The following is a 24,065-nucleotide window of genomic DNA, read 5'->3' on the forward strand; positions in this document are numbered from 1 at the left end:
GGGGTCCACCCTCATTCTTCCAAATTAAAAGTCCGCTTGGACAATTCAGTCGTTATCCAGCCCCATTCAATTTAGATGTCATATGCTACTAATTGATAAACGCAACAAGAAACATGGAATATAGCATTGAAGATAGTAATATATTGCGTTGTGGTTGGTTTCACAATCCAAGAGATTTAAGCAAGAGAAAATTGCATAGTTGAGAAGCAAAGCCAGCAAGAAAGCTTCAGTTCTAAGTTTAGTTAACGTTCCTCCCCAAGAAAATCACCATTCTCCATGAATTTGCCAATTTTTTCTACCTCAAAACCTCTCTGAGTCAAGAAAAGCAATATTTAATTAAACAAGTATTTCATTATAATTTTAAAAAAATATATTTAACCATAGATATTATAACGTGAATAAGCCATCAACTTTTTATTATAGATGTTTCACTAAATAATATTTTAATGTGGTACGAGTATTTTTTTTTTTTACAGAAATATCCGAAGTTAGCGAGCTAGTGGTCACACATATACCAACTATTTTTGTTGTCTCTCTCTCTCTCCCTCCCCTCTCTCCATCTGTGCAAGTGTTTGACGTGACTCTCGTGTTATAAATGATTAATCCTGGGTGTATTTGGTCACCTTGTTACCTCTTGAACACTTTCAGTCTGTGTCTTCTCTCTCCCTCCAAATTGAGAGCCACATTACTTGCTTGCTTCTGCACCAAGCGACTACCACCCGTTTCGCTGAACCAAAGTCAGTTCGTTGCCTCCTTTTGTTTGTCGTCTTCTTCATCTTAGAATATGGCCTTTTGTGCTCCTTCTCGCTTCTTGTTTGGCCTCCTCACATCTTCTGCTCCTTTGGGTTGTTCATCTTTTCTTTTCTCGTACTAGTTCCGAAACAGGTTAAAAAAATAAAGGGGGCAAAAAAGGAGGAGACTTTAGATTTGAGGTTTGTTTTTGGGTAGTTTAGTTGGGTCATGGCAGTTGGCTGTGATCTTGAAGTAGATGTCAATGGAGAAGAGACTTTCATGGTGGACAAGGTAAATACGATTCTGGTGCTCTCATCTTTTTGATTTCTTTTCTCTTCGCGTCTTACAGCTTCCAAAATTGATGCTTTTTGTTTATCTTTTCCCATAGATTTGATCTGTTTAATTCGGCATATATGCCTTCAACTGTTCTTATTTTTTGCAATTACTTCTTCCATCCAGAATATCCAATGTTGTTCACATATTTAGTGATCTAGTTTTTTTTGTGCTTATTAATTATGGAATTTGAGTAGTTTCATGATTCCTGCATTCTCTGGCAAATTTTTTTTCTTATTTTCCATGTAATTATCTATGATTTCTGTATTTGTACAAAACAACCTATTAAATTTACAACGGCAAAGCAGTCTTGTGGGTCATAGTTCTGATGGCTTCTATTTCTTCTATTTTGGCATTGTGTATTTATCGCTCTTGTCATGGGGTGGCATTGATGTTCATACGTTCATTTGTTTTTGTTCGCTCCTTTTGAGATGGAAAGAAAGAGAGTTGCTTTTTTGACATTTATTACTGTTTATTACCCTTCTTTGCTGGGTTGTTTAGCAGACATCTTTTCTTTTCATTGCCCACACACAATTTATTGTCGTCGATAACGACCTCACGGCTTTATCTTGCAGGTTTTAGCTGTAGATTCCCATTTTAATCTTGCTTTTATTGTTTTTCTAAGTTCAATGACTTCATTCTTTTGGTGGTTGTTTTAGACGCTCAAAGGTTGCATTGTCTTTATTAAATTCCCTGTCTACTGAGTACTGACAAATTAATTACCTTTCCTTGAACTTTAACTGGTTTGGTTTAGACAAAAATAATCTTCTGTATAAACTTTTGCTACTCTCTCATTATTTTCTTCATTGTTATATCTTTTTGGTATTAACTAGCTCTTTGTAATAGTTGAGTTAGTTCATCAAATGTGTTACATATTTGCATTGGTATCTAAGTCCGTATGCTTGTTTCCTGACTCTTTTCTATTGGATATTTGCAGAAGATTATTTCTTCATATTCAGGCAGATTAAGAAAATTATTTGGTAAATCAACAGGTTCTGCACGAAATATCAAAGTAATATTCAATGACTTCCCAGGAGGGGCTGAAAGTTTTGAGCTCTTTTCAAGGTTTTGTTACAACAATGGTAGAATTGATACCACTCCTTGCAATATTTCACTCCTCCATTGTGCAGCACAATTCATGGAGATGAACAATTCTGTATCTGGTTCTCAAAACTTAATGGAACAGACTGAGAAATCACTTCAAGAGATCAATGATTGGACATGGTCAGAGCTATTGATGATTATAAACCAGTGCCAAGGTTTATTTCCCTCAGTGGATTCTTCACCTATTCTTGAGAAATGTATGGACTCCATTATCGGAAGGATATCTTTGTATAGTGAATCAAGTCCATGTCTATCCACTTCTTCCCTAGATAGCTCTGGCATTCGGGTTTCCTGTGACTCCAGAAGCACTGAGAGTTTGAAAAGTAGCTTTTCTCGAGCAACATGGTGGTTTGAGGATCTTTTGGTTTTGAGTCTTGATTTGGTTGAAATGGTGATAAAATCCATGGTCTTGCAGAAGTTTGATAATGCCATCATTAGTAAATTTCTCATGTATTATCAGAAATCAAAGTTCTATACTGCCACATTAGATGAGAAACGAAAATTGGTTGAAACAGTCATTGATATGCTTTATATTCTTGATTGGAATTCTGTTTTGTGCAAGAGTCTTTTTGAGATACTTCGAGTTGCTTTGAGTTTGAATATAAGCAAATGTAGTAGGAACAAGTTGGAGAGTATGATAGGTTCTCAATTGGATCAAGCAGCTCTAGATAATCTGCTTATTCCATCTCCACACGGGATGGCTCACTTGTATGATATCAATCTTGTTTTAAGGTTCTTGAAAGCATTTCTTCATGATGGAAAATCGCAAGTAACTTCAATGAGATTGAAGAAAGTTGCCAGGTTGATGGATTTGTATATGGGAGAAGTAGCTCCAGATCCTTGTTTAAAACCTTCCAAGTTCTTAGCCTTAGCCGTGGCCTTGCCAGACTCTGCTAGAGATTCATATGATGAAATCTACCATGCCACAGACATTTATTTAGAGGTAGTCCGTTGACCCCACAATTTTTGCTGTGATTCTTAATTCATTGTTAGTGCATTATGTATTGGAGAAATCATGTGATGGTTTTAATATCCTTGTGTATGCTATTATCAAATGTTAATTTCATGCCTTATCCTATTCTTAACCATAACTTTATCTAAAAAAAAGCTTCAGATGTGCGTTAGTTAGACTAAAATCTGTTCTTTCTTCTAGGTGCATTCTGGATTGTCTGAAGAAGAAAAAATGAAGATATATTGTGTATTGAACTGTGAGAAGCTCTCAGCTGAAGCTCGCAACCACCTTTCTCAGAACAAGAAATTTTCATCAAAAAGTGCAGTGAAAGCTCTCAAATCTCAGCAACTCAAGCTAAAGAGCCTACTCCAAGGAACTAACAATTTGAAAGGCAATGGTGGTTCCCCTAGTAGTTTGGGAGAAATGAGAAGCAGAGGAAAGACAAATGAAGCTGGTGAACAAATCGTGCTTTATGCTAGCAAATTTGAGCTTTCTGATAGTGAGAAGCTAAGGGCTCATTTGCAAGGAATGCAATGTAGGGTCATGGAATTGGAGAAAGTCTGCAGAAAAATGCAAACCCAGATTACAAAAATTATGAAATCAAGAGTATCTAGCCACAGTAATGCCAGATCCTTGCCCAAGCTTTGTTCATGACGGGAATTTTTTCGCTTGATATTATAATGCCTATTATCTGTTTCTTATGTATATAGCATGAAGAATTTTTTTTTTCTTTAATTTTTTTGGGGGTTTTAACAGTTTTTCCTTCTTTCTGAAAATCTAAAGGTGACAGGGAAGAGATCTTATTTGTACAGCTAGCTAGTTACAGAAAAAGAGACAAAAGTTGTGTTTTCTTCATGGTTAGTGTCTTTTATCCTTACTATATTGTTGTAAATATAAGAACCCAAAGGTCGAGTCCTTTTCCTAGTCACAATCTATTTGGATGGAGCGAGAGAAGATTTTATGAAGTTAAGGTAAGATACTGAGAAGTAAAATAGCAAACTTCTCCGATCTTCTAATTTAGTGGGTTTGAAAAAGTGAGTGTTCTGAAAGTTTTGAAACTTTTGAATACCTTACCTTCTTTAAAATATCTTCCTTCCAAATAAAAAAGGTACTTTAAGAATTTATCATTTACTTTCAAAAACTTCTTCCCAAGTTGTCACTCTCGCAACTTTTGTCAAATGATATTCATGGATTGAAAATTTAGTGGAGATTACTTAAAAAACAGAGCGCACTGGACTTGTTTCATGAAGATGCTTTAGGACTACCCACATGTGGCATAAAAATTTAATTCATTATTAGCCTTAAAAGGCTTCATGTTATTGAAACATTAATTATATGGAAAGTTTTTGTCCATATCTAATCTATTATAAATTTAAGACATAAACATATGAATTTATGTATTTAATAGGTGGGTCTCATTCTCAATTTATTGGATTTAACATAAATGTGAATTCAAAACTTCATGAGTCTAAAAGTGATTTTACTACAATTAAATTAAAACTCATTAATAAATATATATATATGTTTTTTTCATTTCATACTGTTTTGCAAGTTCGTCCCATACTTCCCGGCAGTAACTTTGCTTGCTGACTTTTGCGTGTTTTTTTATATCATCACCATTACCAAAGATCTCACTTAATTTTTTTTTTCATGGATACATTTTGACTTGTGTGCTCAACAATCAGTCAATTTCTTAACCCCATGATTAGGCAGTCATGAATTTTATATGAGAAGGAGCCTGTGTTGATTCCAAGTCTCCAACTACTAAAAAGCCAGAAATGAAACACTTTTGTATCATATGGAGACAAGGAAAATTTTAATATTCTTACAATGATAGAGTTCTGAAAAATAATTGGTTTCTGAACGATATGATAGTTCGTAAGATGATTAAATTGGATCGATACCATTTACAGACAAATCCAGCAGTGTGTGGAGATTAGATGCTGTGCTGTGCATTATTGGCCAAATACGTTTTGGCTTCTCCTTACTCAAAAAGGCAATTTGTTTATGACAACTAATTTTATCATGTAAAGTAAACTATGTTTTAATACACCAAAAGAGGATAAAACAGGCGGTGTATGTACTCAACTCATACAACAGTAATACACTTAATTCGCTTAATTCAAGTATCATTCATGCATAAAAATCCTTTCAACATAATCAAGCATATGGTTAAGCAAGTAACTAATCACATATTTATTAATATATGAGAGAAGACACGCCTTCTCTATATCCACTCCTCAAAGTAACTCTTCAAGAGTTTCTTTCCACTAAATAAGTTCAGCTTTCTTCCATCAATAGGCTTTCCAATGGTGCTTGGCTAACCATTCACAAGTGCTCATTCCTCAAGTTTTACAAGGTGCTTGACAGCCTTTCCACAAACTTTAATGAAGCTCACCAATTAAATTACAAAATTTTTCTTCGTTTCGATACCTCTCAAACTTTTAATTGCAATTGGAAACTTCTAATGAAGATAATGTCACACAACCAAAATCCTAAGGTTTTACCATTCACAACACCTATTATTCACTTTTCAATTCAAAATTTGCAATCCAATGTATAATAACTTTTAATAAGTTAGTTCATGTAGTTAATCAAGATTTTTGTGTTCATGTCCCTACACTATAATTATTATATGGAGATTAAAAATTTTAACTTAAAAAGCTATTTATTTATCTCAATATAATTTTAGAGTCAAATAATCATTTGCCTCATTTATTGCTGTCCCTAAATGCAATTAGAGATAGATATGGAGACATATATTTAACATTGATTTAATCTTTAGAGACAAATATATTTATCTATATTAATATCCATTTTAGCAAAGTATATTATTTGCTCCTAAATCTATTTTTAAAGACAAATTAAATTTACTTTAATTGTCTATATTAAAATTTTTAAATTTACTTTTAAAATAAAATAAATTTGTCTCTAATATATTTTCTAAAAATAAATTATCTTGTCATTATATATTAATTTCTTCGTATCATTAATTATTAATATAAAAGTATTTATTTTCTTTAATAATATGTTATTTATCTACTACTATAATTTAAATGAAATTTATTTAAATTACTAAAAATAATAAATATTAATTAAAATAATAAATATAATTTACAAAAAACTGTAACTAACGCACCCCATATTTGAAACCCGCTTTTTACTTGAAGTGTAAAAGGAACAGGATTGCCTTTTATCGGAAAACTATCAGCTCTCAAGTTTTTGAAAAAACAATATGGGATATCACTTTCTTTATTTTTTTTTTACAAATTTTTATTTTCTTAATTTATAATTCAGAATTTAAAATTTCATTTCATCATATACATATTTTACTATAATAAAGAATTAATAATATATTATATTATATATATAATCAAATTTTATTATATTTATTATAGTACTTATATATTTTTAAGTACAAATTTAATTAAAAATAATATTTAAAAATAAAGATATTAATATATGTGTATTTAATAAATTCAAATCATGAAAATATTTATTGTTTAATGGTAAAAGTATTTTTATGAAATTTTTCAGTTTTTTTCTTAAGAAATTAATAACACTTGTTAGCTCAATGATTAATAGCAATATATTGATTAAAAGCTTTAATTATATAGATTAAGGGAAAAATATAATTTCTTTATTTAACTATATATAATCTATTTTAGTGACAAATTATAAAAAAAAACCTTAAAACTTTTTATATAAATAAAGCTGATTAATGAATTAAAAATAAATAATATAATATTTAGAGACTAATAAGTTTTGACTCAAAAAATTAATTATTAAAAATAAATAATATAACATTTAGAGACTGATAAATTTTTGCCTTAAAAAATTAATTATTAGAAATAAATAATTTAACATTTAGAGATTAATAAATTTTTATCTAAAAAAAAGAGTCATTAGAAATAAATAATAAAATATTTAAAGGCTAATAAAATTTTACCTAAATTAATAATTATTTGTAATAAATATCTTATTAGTCTCAAAGTATTTGTCTCTAAAAGACAATATTGTAGTGCTGTGTATAATTTAGCTGATTAAGCTCACTTGGTATGGAGTGAAATCATTATAAAGTTCTTTCTTTGACACTAAATGACACACATTTGCTATAAGAAAAAAAAGAAGTAATTCTTTTTGCAAGAAAGTCGACAGTTTATTTCTACGAACTTAACTTGAATTACATATAAACAACATTCCGAAACCAAAATTTTCAAATCAACGCTCAAAATTCTTCGTGACAAACAATTATAATAATATATTTCATGACAAGTGACCGTCACATAACTCGCGCAAAGAATAATACTCCATTTACATTTTCATTTATAATAATATTCATCAAGCAAAGCTAGCATTTAAACAATTTGCAATCACAGTAATGCATGCAAATGCCCATATACATGAAAGTTTCGACGAAGGCAATTGTCTTCATGTCTAACATATTTACTAGTCTTCTCTTTCTATGAAGCCAAGACTCCAAGTCACTCTATTTAGACACAAAACACTACCTACAAAGTCCTGCAGAAATCAGGAACCCAGTTAATGAAATAATTTAAGGAATAACAAGTAGTGATAAATAATTTCTCAAACCCTATAGTTTTTATTTCCGAAAGTTACATATTTTATTCACATCAACAGCCACGCTAGTCAGTTGGATAACAGATTTATCCTTTCATCTGATTATTTTTGATAAGACACATTCTGCAGTTCAAAATTTCATGTCATCACAAGCAGTTATTCTTGACTAATAATAACAGAAAATGGAAAATTATCACATTATTCAAGATTACGCAAACAACGTTACGAAAATCATCCTTCACTTTATTGTTTAATAAGAATAGAAGTATCACCTATTACTGACAGATCATTTCCTTTAACATAGGTCTCTAAATCACCTTTACTTAGCTTACTCCATTAATTCATTTAACATCCATTTAATGAGCCATAATTTTATTATTGTTTACTATTATCAAGTTTACTATTTATGCCCTAAAAACCAAATGCATACGTTTAGAGTTGAAGGAAAAACTTAGTTGTAGCAAAGTTAAGATGTGACAGAACTACCAAATTCAGAATAGATATGGCAGACTGTAGAGATTAGATAAAGTTATATTGGCGGGAAGATTATTAAATGACTGAAACGGTTTTGCTGAGCTGTAAAGTGATGGTTACAAGTTTGTTAGAGAGAACAATCTGGCATTTACGCGTGCCTATCATGTATATATACAAATATAGTAGATTAATGAAAACAGTTTTTGAGATTTTCTCTAATATTTTTTTCCTTCCTCTGTTTACTGTTACATGGTATCAGAGCATGCTTTTCCTGTGTAGATGACGGTTTTCTTTAGCCACACTGCATACTAAATCTGATCAAATTGATCAGAGGAGGCAGTTTCTTTCTAAAATTTCCTTGTTCTTCATTATATCTTGATGATATGGAATCTGATATCGCTAGCGAAGTAAGGGATGCATTTGATCAGTACATCAATGAAGCATTGAAGTTGTAGAACTCTGATAATCTAGGTCTATTATTGGTAAGAGTTCCTTTAAATGGCATGAACTACTTAACCTGGAGTCGTTCTATGGTGATTGCATTATGTTCCAAAGATAAATTGGGATTTGTAGCTGGAAAGGTTGAACAACCACCAGAAAATTCCAATCTGTTCGAGAAATGGAGGCGTGTAGATTGCATGGTGATATCTTGGATCTTAAATTCTATTTCAAAGGAATTAGTTGAATCTTTCATACATACACCATCTGCTAAGGATCTTTGGAATGAGTTAGAACAAAGATTTGGTGTTAATAATGGACCTCTCCTATACAATATTAAGCGTGAAATTGCTTCATTCACTCAAGGAAGTATGTCACTAATGGTGTATTTTACAAAATTGAAGAGGCTATGGGATGAGTTGAGTTGTTTAAGGCCAATACCTGTGTGTACCTGTAATGGCTATAAATGTGAAGCTGGAAAGGTGATTGTTGAAATGGACGAAGGTGATAAGCTTATACAATTTTTGATGGGATTGGGAGAGAATTATGATCATGTGCGTAATCAGATTCTTATCCAAAATCCATTATGAATGTTAACAAAGCCTATTCCATGACTTTGAGTGTTGAAACACAACGAGAAGTACATGGTTCCATGACACAGGTGAATGAGAATGTTGCTATGGTGGCTAAAAGTAATTTTGGGAAGAAGGACATTGGAAGCAGTAAGACTCATAAAGGAGATAAGAAGGATGACAGATTCTGTAGCTATTGCAATAAAAGTAGACATGTAAGGGAAACTTGCTTGAAATTGAATGGATATCCAGATTGGTTTCAAGATTTCAAGCAAAAGAAATCTTGCAAAGGGCAAGCTCATATGACTCTTCATGACACACCATTAGATGTGCCAACAACAAAGTGGGGAAAGGAGTTTTCTACTGCTGTGCATAATGAAGTTGCAAAGTTTATGAAAGGCAAGATGAATGTTGAAGATGTTACCCATAATTTTTTTGGATATGCTGGTATGGCTCTCAATCATTCCCTCCTTAGCACTGAATATAATTGGGATGGTTCTTGGATCATAGATATAGGAGCTTCCACACATATGACCCATGATCACACATGTTTTACATCCTCACAACCAACAAATAAACAAACCTATGTGTCTTTACCCGATGGTGCAAAACAAAGTGTCAGCCAAATAGGTACTATTGCTCTACACCCTACCCTTTCCTTGACAGATGTGTTTTGTATTCCCAATTTTCAATATAGTCTTTTATCTGTAGGTAAACTCACAGCTTCATCTAACATAGTTGTAACTTTTTTTCCTACCTACTGTTTGTTGCAGGACTGATGGACTAAGTGTTATAGCTATTGGGAGATTGATAGGAGGGTTATATAGGTTGGACAAGTCTTCTTTTCAACTACCAAACATTCATACTAATTCAAACTTTCCTATACCTACTACCTGTACTGAGCAAAGTTGTAATGAAACAAACACATTTTGTGTTGATATAAATAAAGTTTCTCCTATTCATGGCCAATTATGGCATAACAGATTGGGTCATGCTTCACATGTTACAATCTCTCATATTTCCTAACTTTCACTTGTAACACAAGTCACAAATTGTACCATTTGTCAAATGTCCAAACAACAGCGTCTTCCTTTTCCTACTAGTTCATCACAAGCTGATAAACCTTTCCAACTGATACATACTGATCTATGGGGACCGTATGGAACACATTCAATAATTGGAGCACATTTTATACTAACAATTATAGATGATTACAGCTGAGCAACATGGATGTTTCTTTTACAAGATAAGACCCAAGCGTCTTTTACTTTCAAAGTCTTTTTCAATATGATAGCTAATCAGTTTGATACTTCCATAAAGGTTGTACAAAGTGATAATGGCAACGAATTTCTCAATAAGTAATGCATTCAATTATTCCAAAACATAGGTATAATACACCAACGCTCATGTGCATATACGCCGCAACAAAATGACATCGTTGAAAGAAAGCATCGTCACCTGCTACAAGTTGCTCCTTTGTTGATGTTCCAGTCTTCTATACCATCTAAATTCAGGGGAGAGTCTTTACTCACAGCAACTTACATTATTAACAGGCTCCCCATGAAAATTTTAGGATGGCGATCTCCTTATGAGCTATTATATCACAAGAGTCCAGATTATTCACTCATGAGAACCTTCGGTTGCTTGTGCTTTGCCACTAACATTTTACCTCATAAAAGAAAGTTTGACCCAAGAGCATATCCTTGTCTTTTCCTTGGTTACTCCCAAGGTCAAAAAGGCTATAAGCTGTATAATCTTCATACAAAGTCCATTTTCACCAGTAGAGACATTACATTTAAAGAGCATATTTTTCCTTTCTCTCAAACCACGCACGCTCAGTTTTCCTCCTAGTAATCATGTACATCCCCTTATACCTTTACCACAACCTGATACATTGTCATCATATGAACAAACTACATTGTCCTCTCCACATATTGCTCAATACTCCATTTCCAACATTCTAGAATCCCCATATTTAATTCCTAGTCCGTGTCATATCCCACAACCTGATTCTGTACATCATCCAACTTTCCCACCCCCTGTCCATTGCAGTAGTAGACCTATCACAAAACCATATTGGCTCCAAGATTTCTTGGCACACGTCCAACCTAACACCTCATGTCATGATTCCAACTCATCAACTGCTACCGGTTCATTTGTATCATTTCCTCCACCAGGTAATATTTCCCTGTCTTCTTTATCATCTTTCACAAATTCTGTTGTTTTTTTATCCCTCTTATATGCATTTCCTTGCAACTATTTTTATGATTCTCGAACCCACCAGTTATAAACAGGCTAAGAATGACACTCATTGGGTTGAGGCAATGAATAAAGAGCTTACTGCCTTGGAATATAATGGGACTTAGGAGCTTACATCCTTACCATCTCATAAAAAAGCCATTGAATCTAGATGGATTTATAAGGTTAAACACAATCCTGATGGTACAGTTGAGCGATACAAAGCTCACTTGGTAGCTAAAGGATATAAACAATTACTAGGGTTGGATTATACTGCCAGTTTTTCTCCAGTAGCCAAAATTGTTACCATTCGACTTCTTCTTGCTCTTGCATCTGCTAAAGAATGGGCCATTTTCCAACTTGACATAAGTAATGCCTATTTTCATGGTTTTATCGATGAAGAGTTGTATATGAAACCACCTGAGGGGTATGACAAGGCACAACCTGGACAAGTATGCCGATTGAAAAAATCACTCTATGGCCTTAAGCAAGCAGGCCGACAATGGAATAAGGAACTGACTTCAAAACTGTAAGCTTATGGTTTTGTTCAATCATCACATGATAGTTGCCTATTTACTAAAGGTTCTGGTACTCAGTTTCTTGCATTCTTGGTTTACATTGATGATGTATTAGTTACTGGAGTAGATGAGAACAATATTATTGATGTCAAATGCTATTTACTCACGTCATTTAGTATCAAAGACATGGGACATGCTCTCTATTTTCTTGGAGTTGAAATTGCTCATTCTAGTGATGGGTTATTTCTTTCTTAGCGCAAATACATCTTGGACATTCTCCATGATGCTGGAATGCTTACTGCCAAGATTAAAGAATTTCCCATGTCTAAGTCTCTCAAGCTAGATGACACTAGAACGTTAATTGCTGATCTAGAGAAGTATAGACGCATTGGGGGACATTTATTGTATCTTCCTTTAACACGTCCTGATATTTCTTTTGGTGTGCAACATCTGAGTCAATTTTTACAATAGTCTCATTAACCACACTGGGATGCTCTCATGGCCTTGCTTCGGTATTTGAAAGGTACTCTTGTCAAGGGGTTGTTCTTCCCTTCTAAAACAGAGCTTCAATTACGTGCTTATTGTGATGCTGACTGGGCTACTTGTTTTATGACAAGGAAATCTATTGTAGGGTATTGCATATTCTTTGGTTATTCTCTCATTTCATGGAAGACAAAGAAGCAAGCTATGGTTAGCAAATCTTCGGCAGAAGTAGAATATCGTAGCATGGCAACTACAGTTTGTGAATTGCAATGGCTTCCTACTTATTAAGAGATTTACAAATTTCCTTTCATGTGCGACTATAAAATATCAATTCACATTTCTAAAAATCCAATATTTCATGAACATACCAAGCACATAGATATCGATTGCCACATTGTTCGCCAACAGGTCATCAACAAGTTTATTTCCACTTCACATATTGGTGCGAAAACCCAACTGGCAGATTTATTCACCAAAGCCCCTCAATTCATCTCTTTTCCATCAATTCTTATCCAAGATGGGATTGGTTTCCCTATCTCCATCTTGAGAGGGGGGGGGGGGCGCTATAGAGATTAGATAAGTTATATTGGCAATAAGATTATTAAATGAGTGAAACGGTTTTGCTGAGCTGTAAAGTGATGGTTACAAGTTTGTTAGAGAGAACAATCTAGCATTTACGAGTGCCTATCATGTATATATACAAATATAGCATATTAATGAAAACAGTTTTTGAGATTGTCTCCAATATTTTTTCCTTCCTTTGTTTACTGTTACACAGATCGCCATATTTAGAATAGATGTGGCAGAGCTACCAAATTCAGCTATTTTCCCCTTGACTCTAATTATGCATGATAGGCAGCATCATTGTCTTTGTTTCTCTTAGAAATCACACTATGGTAACTCATTGACATGAAATGATTATTCATATGGGCAATACTACTATCTATAGTCCCTAATTGATATACCAATTGATCCAAACTATATACATAAGTCTAATTACACATTGGGCAAATAAATGTTATTAATTATTTATGGTCTTATCATTTCATGTCAATTTGTAGTGGGAAAATAGGTCCCACATACATATTCATGCTACTTTTATGTTTAGTAATTCATTAGGGTTAATTGCCTACCATATATCAAGTTATTTCCAGAACCTTTCTTTAGGTCTAGAAATAGTGTCTTAACTTCACCTAGCAAATTGGTCAAGAAGTGGCCACTGTTTAGCCACACTTCCACATGAAAGTTGTTCCTCTATGTTTTATCTTTGTTTTCCTTTTTGAATCATGTTATTTGTGGTTTTATAACTTAAGTTATAGTCAAATAACCAAAACTGATTCATTATCTCTTTCTAGTTCCAGAACCAGGCAGATTCTGGAGTCCAACTTTGTCTAATTGTTTAGGCATGTTACAACCATATTTAGGCCTAATGTTCTTCATATGAGTTGTTACCCTATGTCTTAGGACCACTTAAATTTAATAATTACAATTTTTTAAGTTATATAGAATGAGTTATAACCAATTAACTAGCCTGGACTCATATACCCTATGCCTTCAAGATTTTAGGTTCAGGTCAGTGGCTTTGTCTCCTATTTTAGAGTTCTTACACTCAACATTGGAGGAAAGTCACTGAATAAAAGTTGGAGCCCTATTTCTTAGATTTCTAGAACAGTTTGACTCATCCCAATTAGAGTTTTCTACTAAAAGTTATGGTATAAACACTGTTTTGGGGTCAAGTGATTATTTGGTTCAATTTCAGGTTTTGGCATGCTGATTTATCCTAGCAATTTAACCAAGTTCCCTTAGGTTATGGGTTTTGGTCAAAACACTAAAATTGTAGTTTTAGGTCTTATAAAGATTTTGGCTTCAATTTCACTGCATTTGTAGTTTTGTAGACCAAGTTATGACATTTTTTCCAAAACTAGTCGGATAGGTTTAAGTCCAGAATTTCCAGGCAGTTTTGGTTCTGGCAATTTTTACAAGCTAACTTTGGTTAGCAATTTGATTTGGTTATGGTTACAATTTGGGTTTCTATTCTTCATGAAAGTTGTTCTACTATGTCTAATCTTTCCATGGGTTCAAGAATCAGGTCATTCTGACCTTTCTAGAGTAAGTTATTGCCATTTGAACATTTACTATTCATTTGATCATTTTTCTGTGTCCAGAATAGGATTACCCAAATTTAAGCAATTTTTAGGTCAGGTTAGGGACAGTTTTTTAGGCATGGTCTCTTCGTGGAAAATGAGCACTATGACCCTAGTTTCATCTTAAATTGGACTCACTCCAATTGGAGCAACACAACTCTACTTATGGCTCAAAAACCGCACTGAACTCATAGGTCCCAAAACCTGCATGGAAATTCAGCACTCTTAATAATGATTCCTCCTAACTCCCAAACTTCAATTGACATTCATAGCACTTCTAATATTCTACAATTCATCTCAATATCATCAATTCAAGTCATACACAAAATTCCCAAAGTTAGGTCGAAACCCTAACTTAAAATTTCTCAATTCTGTAATCCCATATCCAATCATCATAGCCATCATATGTACACATCACATACTATCATAGATAAGTTTTAATTGAAGGAGTAGAAGCATGAAAATTGTTCATTAGAGCATTGAATTTTAAAAATTTTCTTCTAGGATTACATGCATCATACCACATCTTTTATGTGCCTAATTAATCTCAATGCTCAATTGCATATTAAAACACTTTTAATATGTATTAGGATCTTTGTTTGCTATTCAAGATTGTGAATTAACAAATTAATTCATTTAAACCCTAGTTTGAAAGAGGAATTAGAACACTAACCTCTTTGATGCACTATGGATATAATTGGCACCTTTAGGAAGCAGCTAGGACTCCAAGTGTTGTCCCTCTAGCTTGTCCACACTGAGATCACCAATGGGCAGCCCCTTCTTTTGCTTCTCAAGCCTTGCCAACCATTTATAAATTGGGGTTTTGCCTTTAGAGAGATTGTAGATGTTTATAGGACACTAGAAACAATTTCTAGCAATTTTAATTCAGAGGAACTTGGGCAATTTTCTTTGAATTGATGAGAAAAGAAGAAGAGGAGAGGGAGAGCTTTTGTGCCACCACCTATATGAAAGAATACGAGCAAGTGTTTCTTCTTTTCTTTTCTCTTTTATAATTAGGTCATCACTTAAACCCCTTGCCACATGTCATCACGACATTACATTTTAATTTTAATTGACTTAATCACATTAAGCCAAGTGTTAAAGCTAGATTTAATCTTGACTTTGATCACCTTGCATGATAGGAAGACAAATGGCAAACTTATATGATGCTATGTATCACCATCTCATGGTGTCACATGTCACCCTGTGAAATGACCAAATTACCCTTATATTGTAATTTTGAGTTCTCAACCCAAAATCATTATTTCTCCTCTTCTAATCAATTTATATCAAATATAAACTAATTAATTAATCTCCATTAATTAATTTCTCATAATTAAATTCATATTTAAAACACTTTAAATATAAATTTAACTTATACTATACATCCAATAACCTAGATTTGGTTTCAAGTCATACTTGGGACTTTGTAATCTTATTGCAAACCAAACCTATTTAATTAATTAATTAAACTCTTTAATTAATCAATTAAATCACATTTTACTTGGTGATTATCTTGTGTATGTGTGTGACTTACTAGGCTCATCACTAATTGGCAATGAGATATGATATTAACTCTTAATATCATCAGAACTCTTTCTTACCATAAATGATTTCTCTAAATCATTTTAGGCATCTCATAGACCATGGTTGACACCTAGTATAGCATGCCATGGCCACCCAATCAGTAATAAGGAATACCTTAAATAAACCTATAATCATATGTTACCATGCACTAAAATCACTCTGTTACAAAATCCCAATTCGAGCTGGAGTCATGGTTTATGTCAAACCCCATTTGCTATGAATATTATGTTCTCTTTTCATTCCAGTTCTTGATTAATTAAACTCTTTTCTGACTAAATTTGTCTGTCCTGGCTAGGAACTTGAAACATCAAGAACAATTAAATGAACATAGAACTTTATCCCTATTTACTTAGGGTAACAGATTCCATCTTGATCAACACCTACCTCCATATATAACTAGTAGGAGCCAACACGTGCCCATATACTCATACACAGTACAAGTATGAAAGCAGTATCAAACTCAAACCACCTATATACAAGATAACTGTGTTATCTCAGGTCTAAAGATTATATGCATTAATATGATATATGACAATGCATTGACAAGAGTAAACTCCATGTGCTTGTCATATGTGTCACTGGTTCGGCCTACTTATCATGTATAAGTGCTTTATTATATGGCATGAGACTCACCATTCCATCTTATTTATATCTCATATAAATACCTTGGGAACAAACATGATTACAATCTTTCTGGATAAGTCATGTCCTTATTGTGAAGTATCCTCGATTGTGAACCAATTTATGATACTTTATGCTAGACATACTGTCACTCATATTCTTAACAACTTAAGAATAGAATTTCTAACAAAATATCAATGGACATTTTCTATTACACATAAATATATTATATAAATAGAAAAGTTAAGTTGCATTTTATTAATAAAATATGTACAAGATACATACTAAATGATATGCTCTAGAGCCATTCATTACAATATCTTAGACCCATCTTCTCAAGATGTTGATCTAACTGAGCTTGTGACATAGGCTTCGTGAATGGATCAGTTGGATTTTCAGCTAATGCTATTTTCTGCATGGCTACATCGCCTCGCCCAACTATTTCTCTGATAATATGGTAGCGCCTTTCTATGTGTTTGGATTTCTGGTGAGATCGGGTTCCTTAACCTGTATAATTGCTCCATTGTTATCACAGTAGAGCGGAACTGTTAACTCAATAGAAGGAACTACTGCAAGTTTTGTCACGAACTTCTTTATCCAAACAGCTTCTTTTGCAGCATCTGATGCAGCAATATACTCAGCCTCTGTAGTGGAATCAGCAGTCATACTCTGTTTGAAACTCTTCCAACTAACTGCACCTCCATTACAAATGAACACAAACTCAGAGGTAGACTTTCTATCATCGATATCTGATTGGAAATCAGAATCAGTATAACCATCCAATTGCAAGTCACCACCTCCATAAATCAAGAATAAATCCTTAGTTCTTCTCAAATACTTAACGATATTCTTGACAGCTATCCAGTGTTCCAAACCTGGATTGGATTGAAACCTGCTAGTCAAACTAACAGCATGTGCAATATCCGGCCTTGTACACATCATTGCATATATCAAACTTTCAATAGCCGAAGCATATGGAGTCCTGGCTCTTTTATCTCTTTCTTCATGTGTCTTTGGAGACATCTCTTTAAAAAGGTGGATACCATGTCTCACTGGTAATAATTCTCTCCTGGAATCAAGCATGTTAAACATCTTTAACTCCTTTTCAAAGTATAGACTTTGGGATAAACCAATTATTCTTTTCGCTCTATCTCTATAGATGCAAATTCCAAGAATATAGGTTGCCTCTCCTAAGTCTTTCATGGAGAATATATTTAACAATCATACCTTTACAGCTGTCAACATACTTATGTCATTACCTATTAAGAGAATATCATCCACATATAAGACAAGGAAAGTAATAGAACTATCACTAACCTTTTTATATACACATGGTTCATCCACATTTTTGATAAAACCAAATGACTTAATGGCTTCATCAAAATGGATGTTCTAACTCCTTGAAGTTTATTTCAACCCATAAATGGATCGCTTTAGCTTGCATACCTTGAAACCATCTTGAGATTCAAAAGCCCTAGGTTGTTCCATGAAAATGTTTTCTTCAATGTATCCATTGAGGAAAGCTATTTTTGTAACATCCTCACTTTAGCTAGTCCGTACAGTCTACTGTTCCGGTGACCAATGTTGGTCCGGGCAGCTAGAATGTTTGAAATTATAAATAGACTATAGTGAGGAGTTATAATGAAACTAAATAATGCTCATAAAAATTAAGGAAAAATTTTAGAAACCAAATACACTAAGGTTAAACGAGCCAAAACCCCAGGGATGAGTAACCCGAAGGGGAAGTGACGGTGAAGGCCGTTAGCAACCCTAGACCCGGGGGAAACATTATAAAATAATTATTGGGACTCCACAGAAGGGTTATTGAGGTTCTTATGGCATTAAAATACCAAGAAAATGCTTAGAAAAATTTTTCAATCGGTACACACAATTTTGGCTCGTTAAGCCAAACGGAGGGCATTTTGGTTATTTCGTCTTCAGAGATGATTTTTGGCCAACTTGTCCAGTTAAATAAATAATTTATATAACATAAAATATGAATAAATATTTTTAAAAATTTAATTGAAATTAAATAGGCAAGAAAATGAAAGAAAATGGCATTATAACATCATAAGGATGTCATTAAAATTTTCCCAACCAATCCAATGTTGACCCATGGCATAACTTTATTTAAAAGAGATAAAATGGGCTAGAAAATGAAGAAAAAAATCAGAAAGCCTTCTCCTACCTTCCTTGCCATCACACACCTCCTCCATAGCTAACCATAAACAAGCTTTTCAAAGCTTGATTTCTCCAACTTCTACCCAACAAAACCCTAACCTAGCAACACAAAAAAGTGTTCTTACACCTTGGAGAGTCTTTTGGGAGCAAAAAGAAAGGAAAAGGAAGAATCCTAGCAAGTGGGAGACTTCACTCCATTAGAGGTTAGTGACCTAACCTTGGTTTTTACTTTGAATTCATGTTAAGGACTTTGAATAAGTGTAAATTACAAAGGAAAATTGTTGAATACCATTTGTATGCCAACCCATAATTTTGGCAGCCTTGGTTAGGGTGAGATGGTGATGATTTTTGTGGAGATAAAATGGTAGTGTGGCTGCCCACAATATGTATCTCTTAAGTGGATTGATAAAATGCAATGATAATGCATGATTTATAAGGTTGAGTTAGGGTTTGGGGTGAAAAAAGAGACATTGATCATGTGATGATGAAAGTAGGTTTTAATGGTCTATTAGTGACCATTTGGTTCTGTTTAAATCCAAAATGAAGTGAATTGTGTAGAGGGATTGGAGTTTGGTATGGCTGCCCTTGGTGACCTGCAGGACTGGGCATGAGTCCAGCAGGTTTGGGCAGCAATAAATGGAATTGTAGAGATTCAATTGGTGCAAGGCCAATTGGATATAAAACTAGACACATAATGGCACAACTTTGGTGAAGAAATCATGTCTAGAAAACCAAACCAAGTTGACCAAAAGATTGCTCTAATCCGGGTGACCTGCATTCTACCTGGGCAAAATGACCAAATGAACAGTGTTTGGTCATTTGGCCATAACTCAGTGTAGAAAGTTCCAATTGACCTGAAAGTTTACCAGCGACAAGATGAGATATAGATCTACAACTTTCATGAAGAAACCTAACTCAAATTATGATCAAAACATATTCAAAAAGTGAGTTGCAGTCACTGTTCCAAGTACTGTAGATTTGGTCGGTCCAGAAATTCTGGACAAAATTTTAATCTGGCCAGTTGTGGTTTTTGGGCCATAACTAGAGCTACAAAACTCCAAATGGAGCTACAAAAAGGAAATACAACTAGACAAAATAAGGAACAACTTTCATATTGATTATTTTGCCAAATTCCCACTGCAAAAATGACTAATGAAACAGTAATGACAAAGCATGAAAATTGAAAATTCTGTCCAATTAACATTAAGTTTAGAAATGGTATTGGCAATCAATACCAACAAATTTAAAATGCAAAATATGGTATGTTGGGAGTATTAGAACCAATGTACCTATTGTCTATGCAAAAGTCAACATTTTAGTTGACCAATGAAATGAATAGTAACACTTAAACTTAAATTTCAAGAATTGTAAAGTTTAAAAGTGTAATATGCCCTAGTACACCTAGCAAGATTGGTTTGGATAGGTTGGCATGCCAATAGGGTTCTGTTAGCAGTACTGCATATGGCTTCATGCCATTCTATGTTTCATGGCTTTCCATGCCATTCTGTGACATAATAGCCTTTGGCTATGTTATTTGAGTTGTTACACTCGGGTTTTATCCCCAATAATTATTACAGCTTATTAGCTGTTCTGTTACACACCGGGAGACACAATGTGACCGATGGTGTGATGGTCCGAGGTACTTAGTACCCAGTGCCAGTTTACCCGTTTATCCAGTCCAGTCGACTAGTATAGGTTACTCGGGCAATGTCAATAAATCTTACCAAATTTAAATTGAATAATACTGCAAATAATATCAGAAATTAAGTCTACCCAAAAATGTAAACATACATTCTGCCTGCTTATTTTATTTTATTTTGTCACCACTAAGTAGAATTGCTTAGCTCGTCGCTTTTGCCACGTGCAGGTACTGGAGACCTAGCTGGGGAGCCTAGCACACATCAGACAGGGTGAGCCTTCAGAGCTGCATCCGGAGTCCAGAGTCATCTCACCTCTGCAGTGCATATGGTAGGACATTAGAATTTTGGGTAGCATTTTGTATTTTATATTTTGTATTAGTTTTGGGATTGTAACTATAAACTCTTAAAATTATTTGATGATGTAAATATATGAAATTTCATATTATTGAATTTTTCTGTATATTATATTGAGAAATATTTATAAATGTGCTTCCAGTAATGAAGTGAAAAGAAAAAAATTCTGAAAATAATGTTGTGATTTGAGATTGAGATTTTGAGATTGATTTGAAATGTGTATAATGGAGTTTGGATTTGAAAATTATATTGGAAGTGTTTTTAAACAGGTTCAGAAGAACTGTTTTTCCAATTTACAGCCGGCACTCTGCTGGATTTTCTATAAAAATTTCGGAAAAATTCAGATTTATCAAAAATTGTAAATAAATGAATTAAATGGGATAAATTGTAATTAAAACATGAATTGGTGCTCCGGCACATTGAGTGGCATATCCTGCTCGGCTACACTATAGATGGGTAAGGGGTGTCACAGTTTTGACATCTATCTGTCAAATCTCATAATCATAGTATGCAGCTATTACTAATAGAATCCTAATTGATTTAAGCATAGCAACAGGCGAGAAAGTCTCCTTATAGTCGATTCCTTGCCTTTGGCGAAATCCTTTCGCTACTAGCCTTGCTTTATAGGTCTCTACCTTTCTATCAGAACTAATTTTCTTCTTGAAAACCTATTTATTCCCTATAAGTAAAATACCTTCAGGTGGGTCAACAAGATCCCAAACTTGATTCTTATACATGGAATCAATTTCGAATTTCATAGCTTCAATCATTTTGAAGAGTCTATATCTGATATAGCTTCTTCATAGGTAAGTGGAACATCTCCATAATCTACTTCTTTATGAGTAAACAACTCTTGTTCATCTTCATGAAGGAAACCATATCTCACTGGTGGGTGAGATATCCTGGTTGATCTGCGAGAAATTACTGTTGATGTTTCATCAATAGGTGTAGGTTGACTAGATGGATCTATATCCATTTGATCAGTTGGTTGGTCAGAATTCTCTAATTCTAACTCTATTTGCCTTCCTTTACCTTCCTCTTGAATAAACTGTTGTTCAAGAAAAATGACATCTTTGCTTACCACAACCTTTTGTGATGTAGGCAAATAAAAATAATATCCAAAACTCTCTTTTGGATATCCAATAAATTGACCCTTTTTTGATCTAATTTCCAATTTATCACTGTTCAGCTTTTTGATATAAGCTGGACAACCCCAAATCTTAACATGCTTAAGACTTGGTTTTCTTTCATGCCATATCTCATAAGGTGTGGAAGAAATTGATTTTGATGGAATCCTATTCAGAATATGCAAAGCTGATTCTAATGCAAATCCCCAAAAGGAGATTAGCATATCAGTATAGCTCATCATACTACGTACCATATCTAATAGGGTATGAGTTCTCCTTTCAGATACACCATTCAGCTATGGTGTTCCTGGAGGAGTCAGCAGGGAAACAATGTCATGCTCTTTCAAGTATTCATCAAATCCAGTACTTAAGTATTCACCTACACGATCTAATCGAAGAGTTTTAATACTTTTTCTTATTTGATTTTCTACTTCAGATTTAAATTCTTTGAACTTTTCAAAGGATTCATGTTTGTATTTCATTAAATACAAATACCTAAACCTTGATTTATCATCAGTAAAGGTAATAAAGTACTGAAAACTACCTCTAGCCATTTCCTTAAATGGACCACATGCATCACTATGTATTAGCTCTAAAATATTTTCAGCTCTTAGTCCTTGTCCAACAAAGAGTGATCTAGTCATTTTGCCCTGAAGGCAGGATTCACAAGTTGGAGTAGGTTTAGAACCCAATGAGGATAAAATCCCCATTTCTCCAGTTTTGCAATCCTATCTTCTGCAACATGACCTAATCTTAAGTGCCAAATATATTTTGAACTTGAGTTGATTTTCATCATGGCATTGTATTCTTTTAGATTGCTTGCATTCATTTTATGTTTATCATTATTATCCAAATAATAAAGATCATCATGCATATAACCCGAGCCAACATATTTATTTTCAAAATAAATATTGCAAACATCATCTGTGAACTGAAATTCATAATCATTTCTAGTCAAACTAGATATAGAAATGATGTTCTTAAAAGTATCAGGCACATACAAAATATTATTCAAATACAAAACATGTCCACACATGTAAAAAGATTTAGATCCTATGGCTAAAGCTTCAACAGTTGAGCCATCGCTAATCCGGAGTCTAACATCTCTAGCATGGAAGCTGCTACTGTTTGCTAGTTCCTGCATATCATAAGAAATGTGAGAACTGGCACCAGTATCTACAACTTAAATTGTAGATAAACTATGAGCATCATCAGCATCTAAATAACAAGATATAGACATACCTTCTGAAGGTGTATCCTTCTTGTCCTTCAAAGAAGTAAGATACTCTGGGCAGTTCCTTTTCTAGTGCCTATCCTTCTGGTAGTGGAAACACTTTCCTTTGCCACCATCAGCTTTGGTCTTCCCTTTCTGTTTGGCTATCTTCTTAGAAGGTCTTGGAACTTGAGGTTTCTTTTTCTTATTTCCTTTCTTCTTGTTGGACTTTCCAGCAGAAGAAGATGCAATCAAAGCTACCTCTTTTCCTTTATTGTTGACATATTATTTTGGGCAATAACAAGTATGTTAAGTAAACTAGCCAAGGTGTATTCCTGTTTAGTCATATTGAAATTTGTCACAAAATTCCCAAATGACTCAGGTAGGGACTGAAGGATCAAATCCGTCTATAGTTGGAAATCCATGTTAAAGTCAAGATGTTCCAGCTGCTCTATAAGCCGAATCATCTTGTGGACATAATCCCCAACATTCTATCCCTCACACATCCTCATTCAAAATAGCTGCCTAGATATCTCATACTTAGCATTCCTGCTATGCTCACCATACAACTCTTGTAGGTGAAGGAGGATCTCACTAGCACTTTGCATATTTTCATGCTGCTTCTGTAACTCATTACTCATAAAAGCAAGCATATAACACTTGGCTCTTATATCATGCTCCTTCCACTTGTCCAAAGTGTCATGTTCCTCTTGAGTGGCCTTTGGAGTTAAGGGACTAGGAACATTTGAGTCTAGAACATATCCAATACATTC

The 24,065-nt window shown here is 33.8% G+C and overlaps 1 protein-coding gene across 2 annotated transcripts; it reads left to right on the forward strand.

Moving 5' to 3' along the window:
* The first annotated feature begins 508 nt into the window (after window positions 1–508).
* Window positions 509–3,976, forward strand: LOC110660540 (BTB/POZ domain-containing protein At3g22104). Of its 2 annotated transcripts, none has more exons than XM_021818886.2 (3): window positions 509–1,023; window positions 2,003–3,112; window positions 3,323–3,976. In XM_021818886.2, the coding sequence occupies exons 1-3, from the start codon at window positions 961–963 to the stop codon at window positions 3,773–3,775; spliced, it is 1,626 nt and encodes a 541-aa protein (XP_021674578.2). In that variant the 5' UTR covers window positions 509–960; the 3' UTR covers window positions 3,776–3,976. The 2 variants fall into 2 exon arrangements, with proteins under 2 accessions (XP_021674578.2, XP_021674579.2); XM_021818887.2 differs by having other exon boundaries at window positions 510–1,023; window positions 2,058–3,112.
* Window positions 3,977–24,065: the final 20,089 nt, after the last annotated feature.

The sequence above is a fragment of the Hevea brasiliensis genome, chromosome 10, assembly GCF_030052815.1.
Source record: "Hevea brasiliensis isolate MT/VB/25A 57/8 chromosome 10, ASM3005281v1, whole genome shotgun sequence".
NCBI classification, from domain to species: Eukaryota; Viridiplantae; Streptophyta; class Magnoliopsida; order Malpighiales; family Euphorbiaceae; genus Hevea; species Hevea brasiliensis.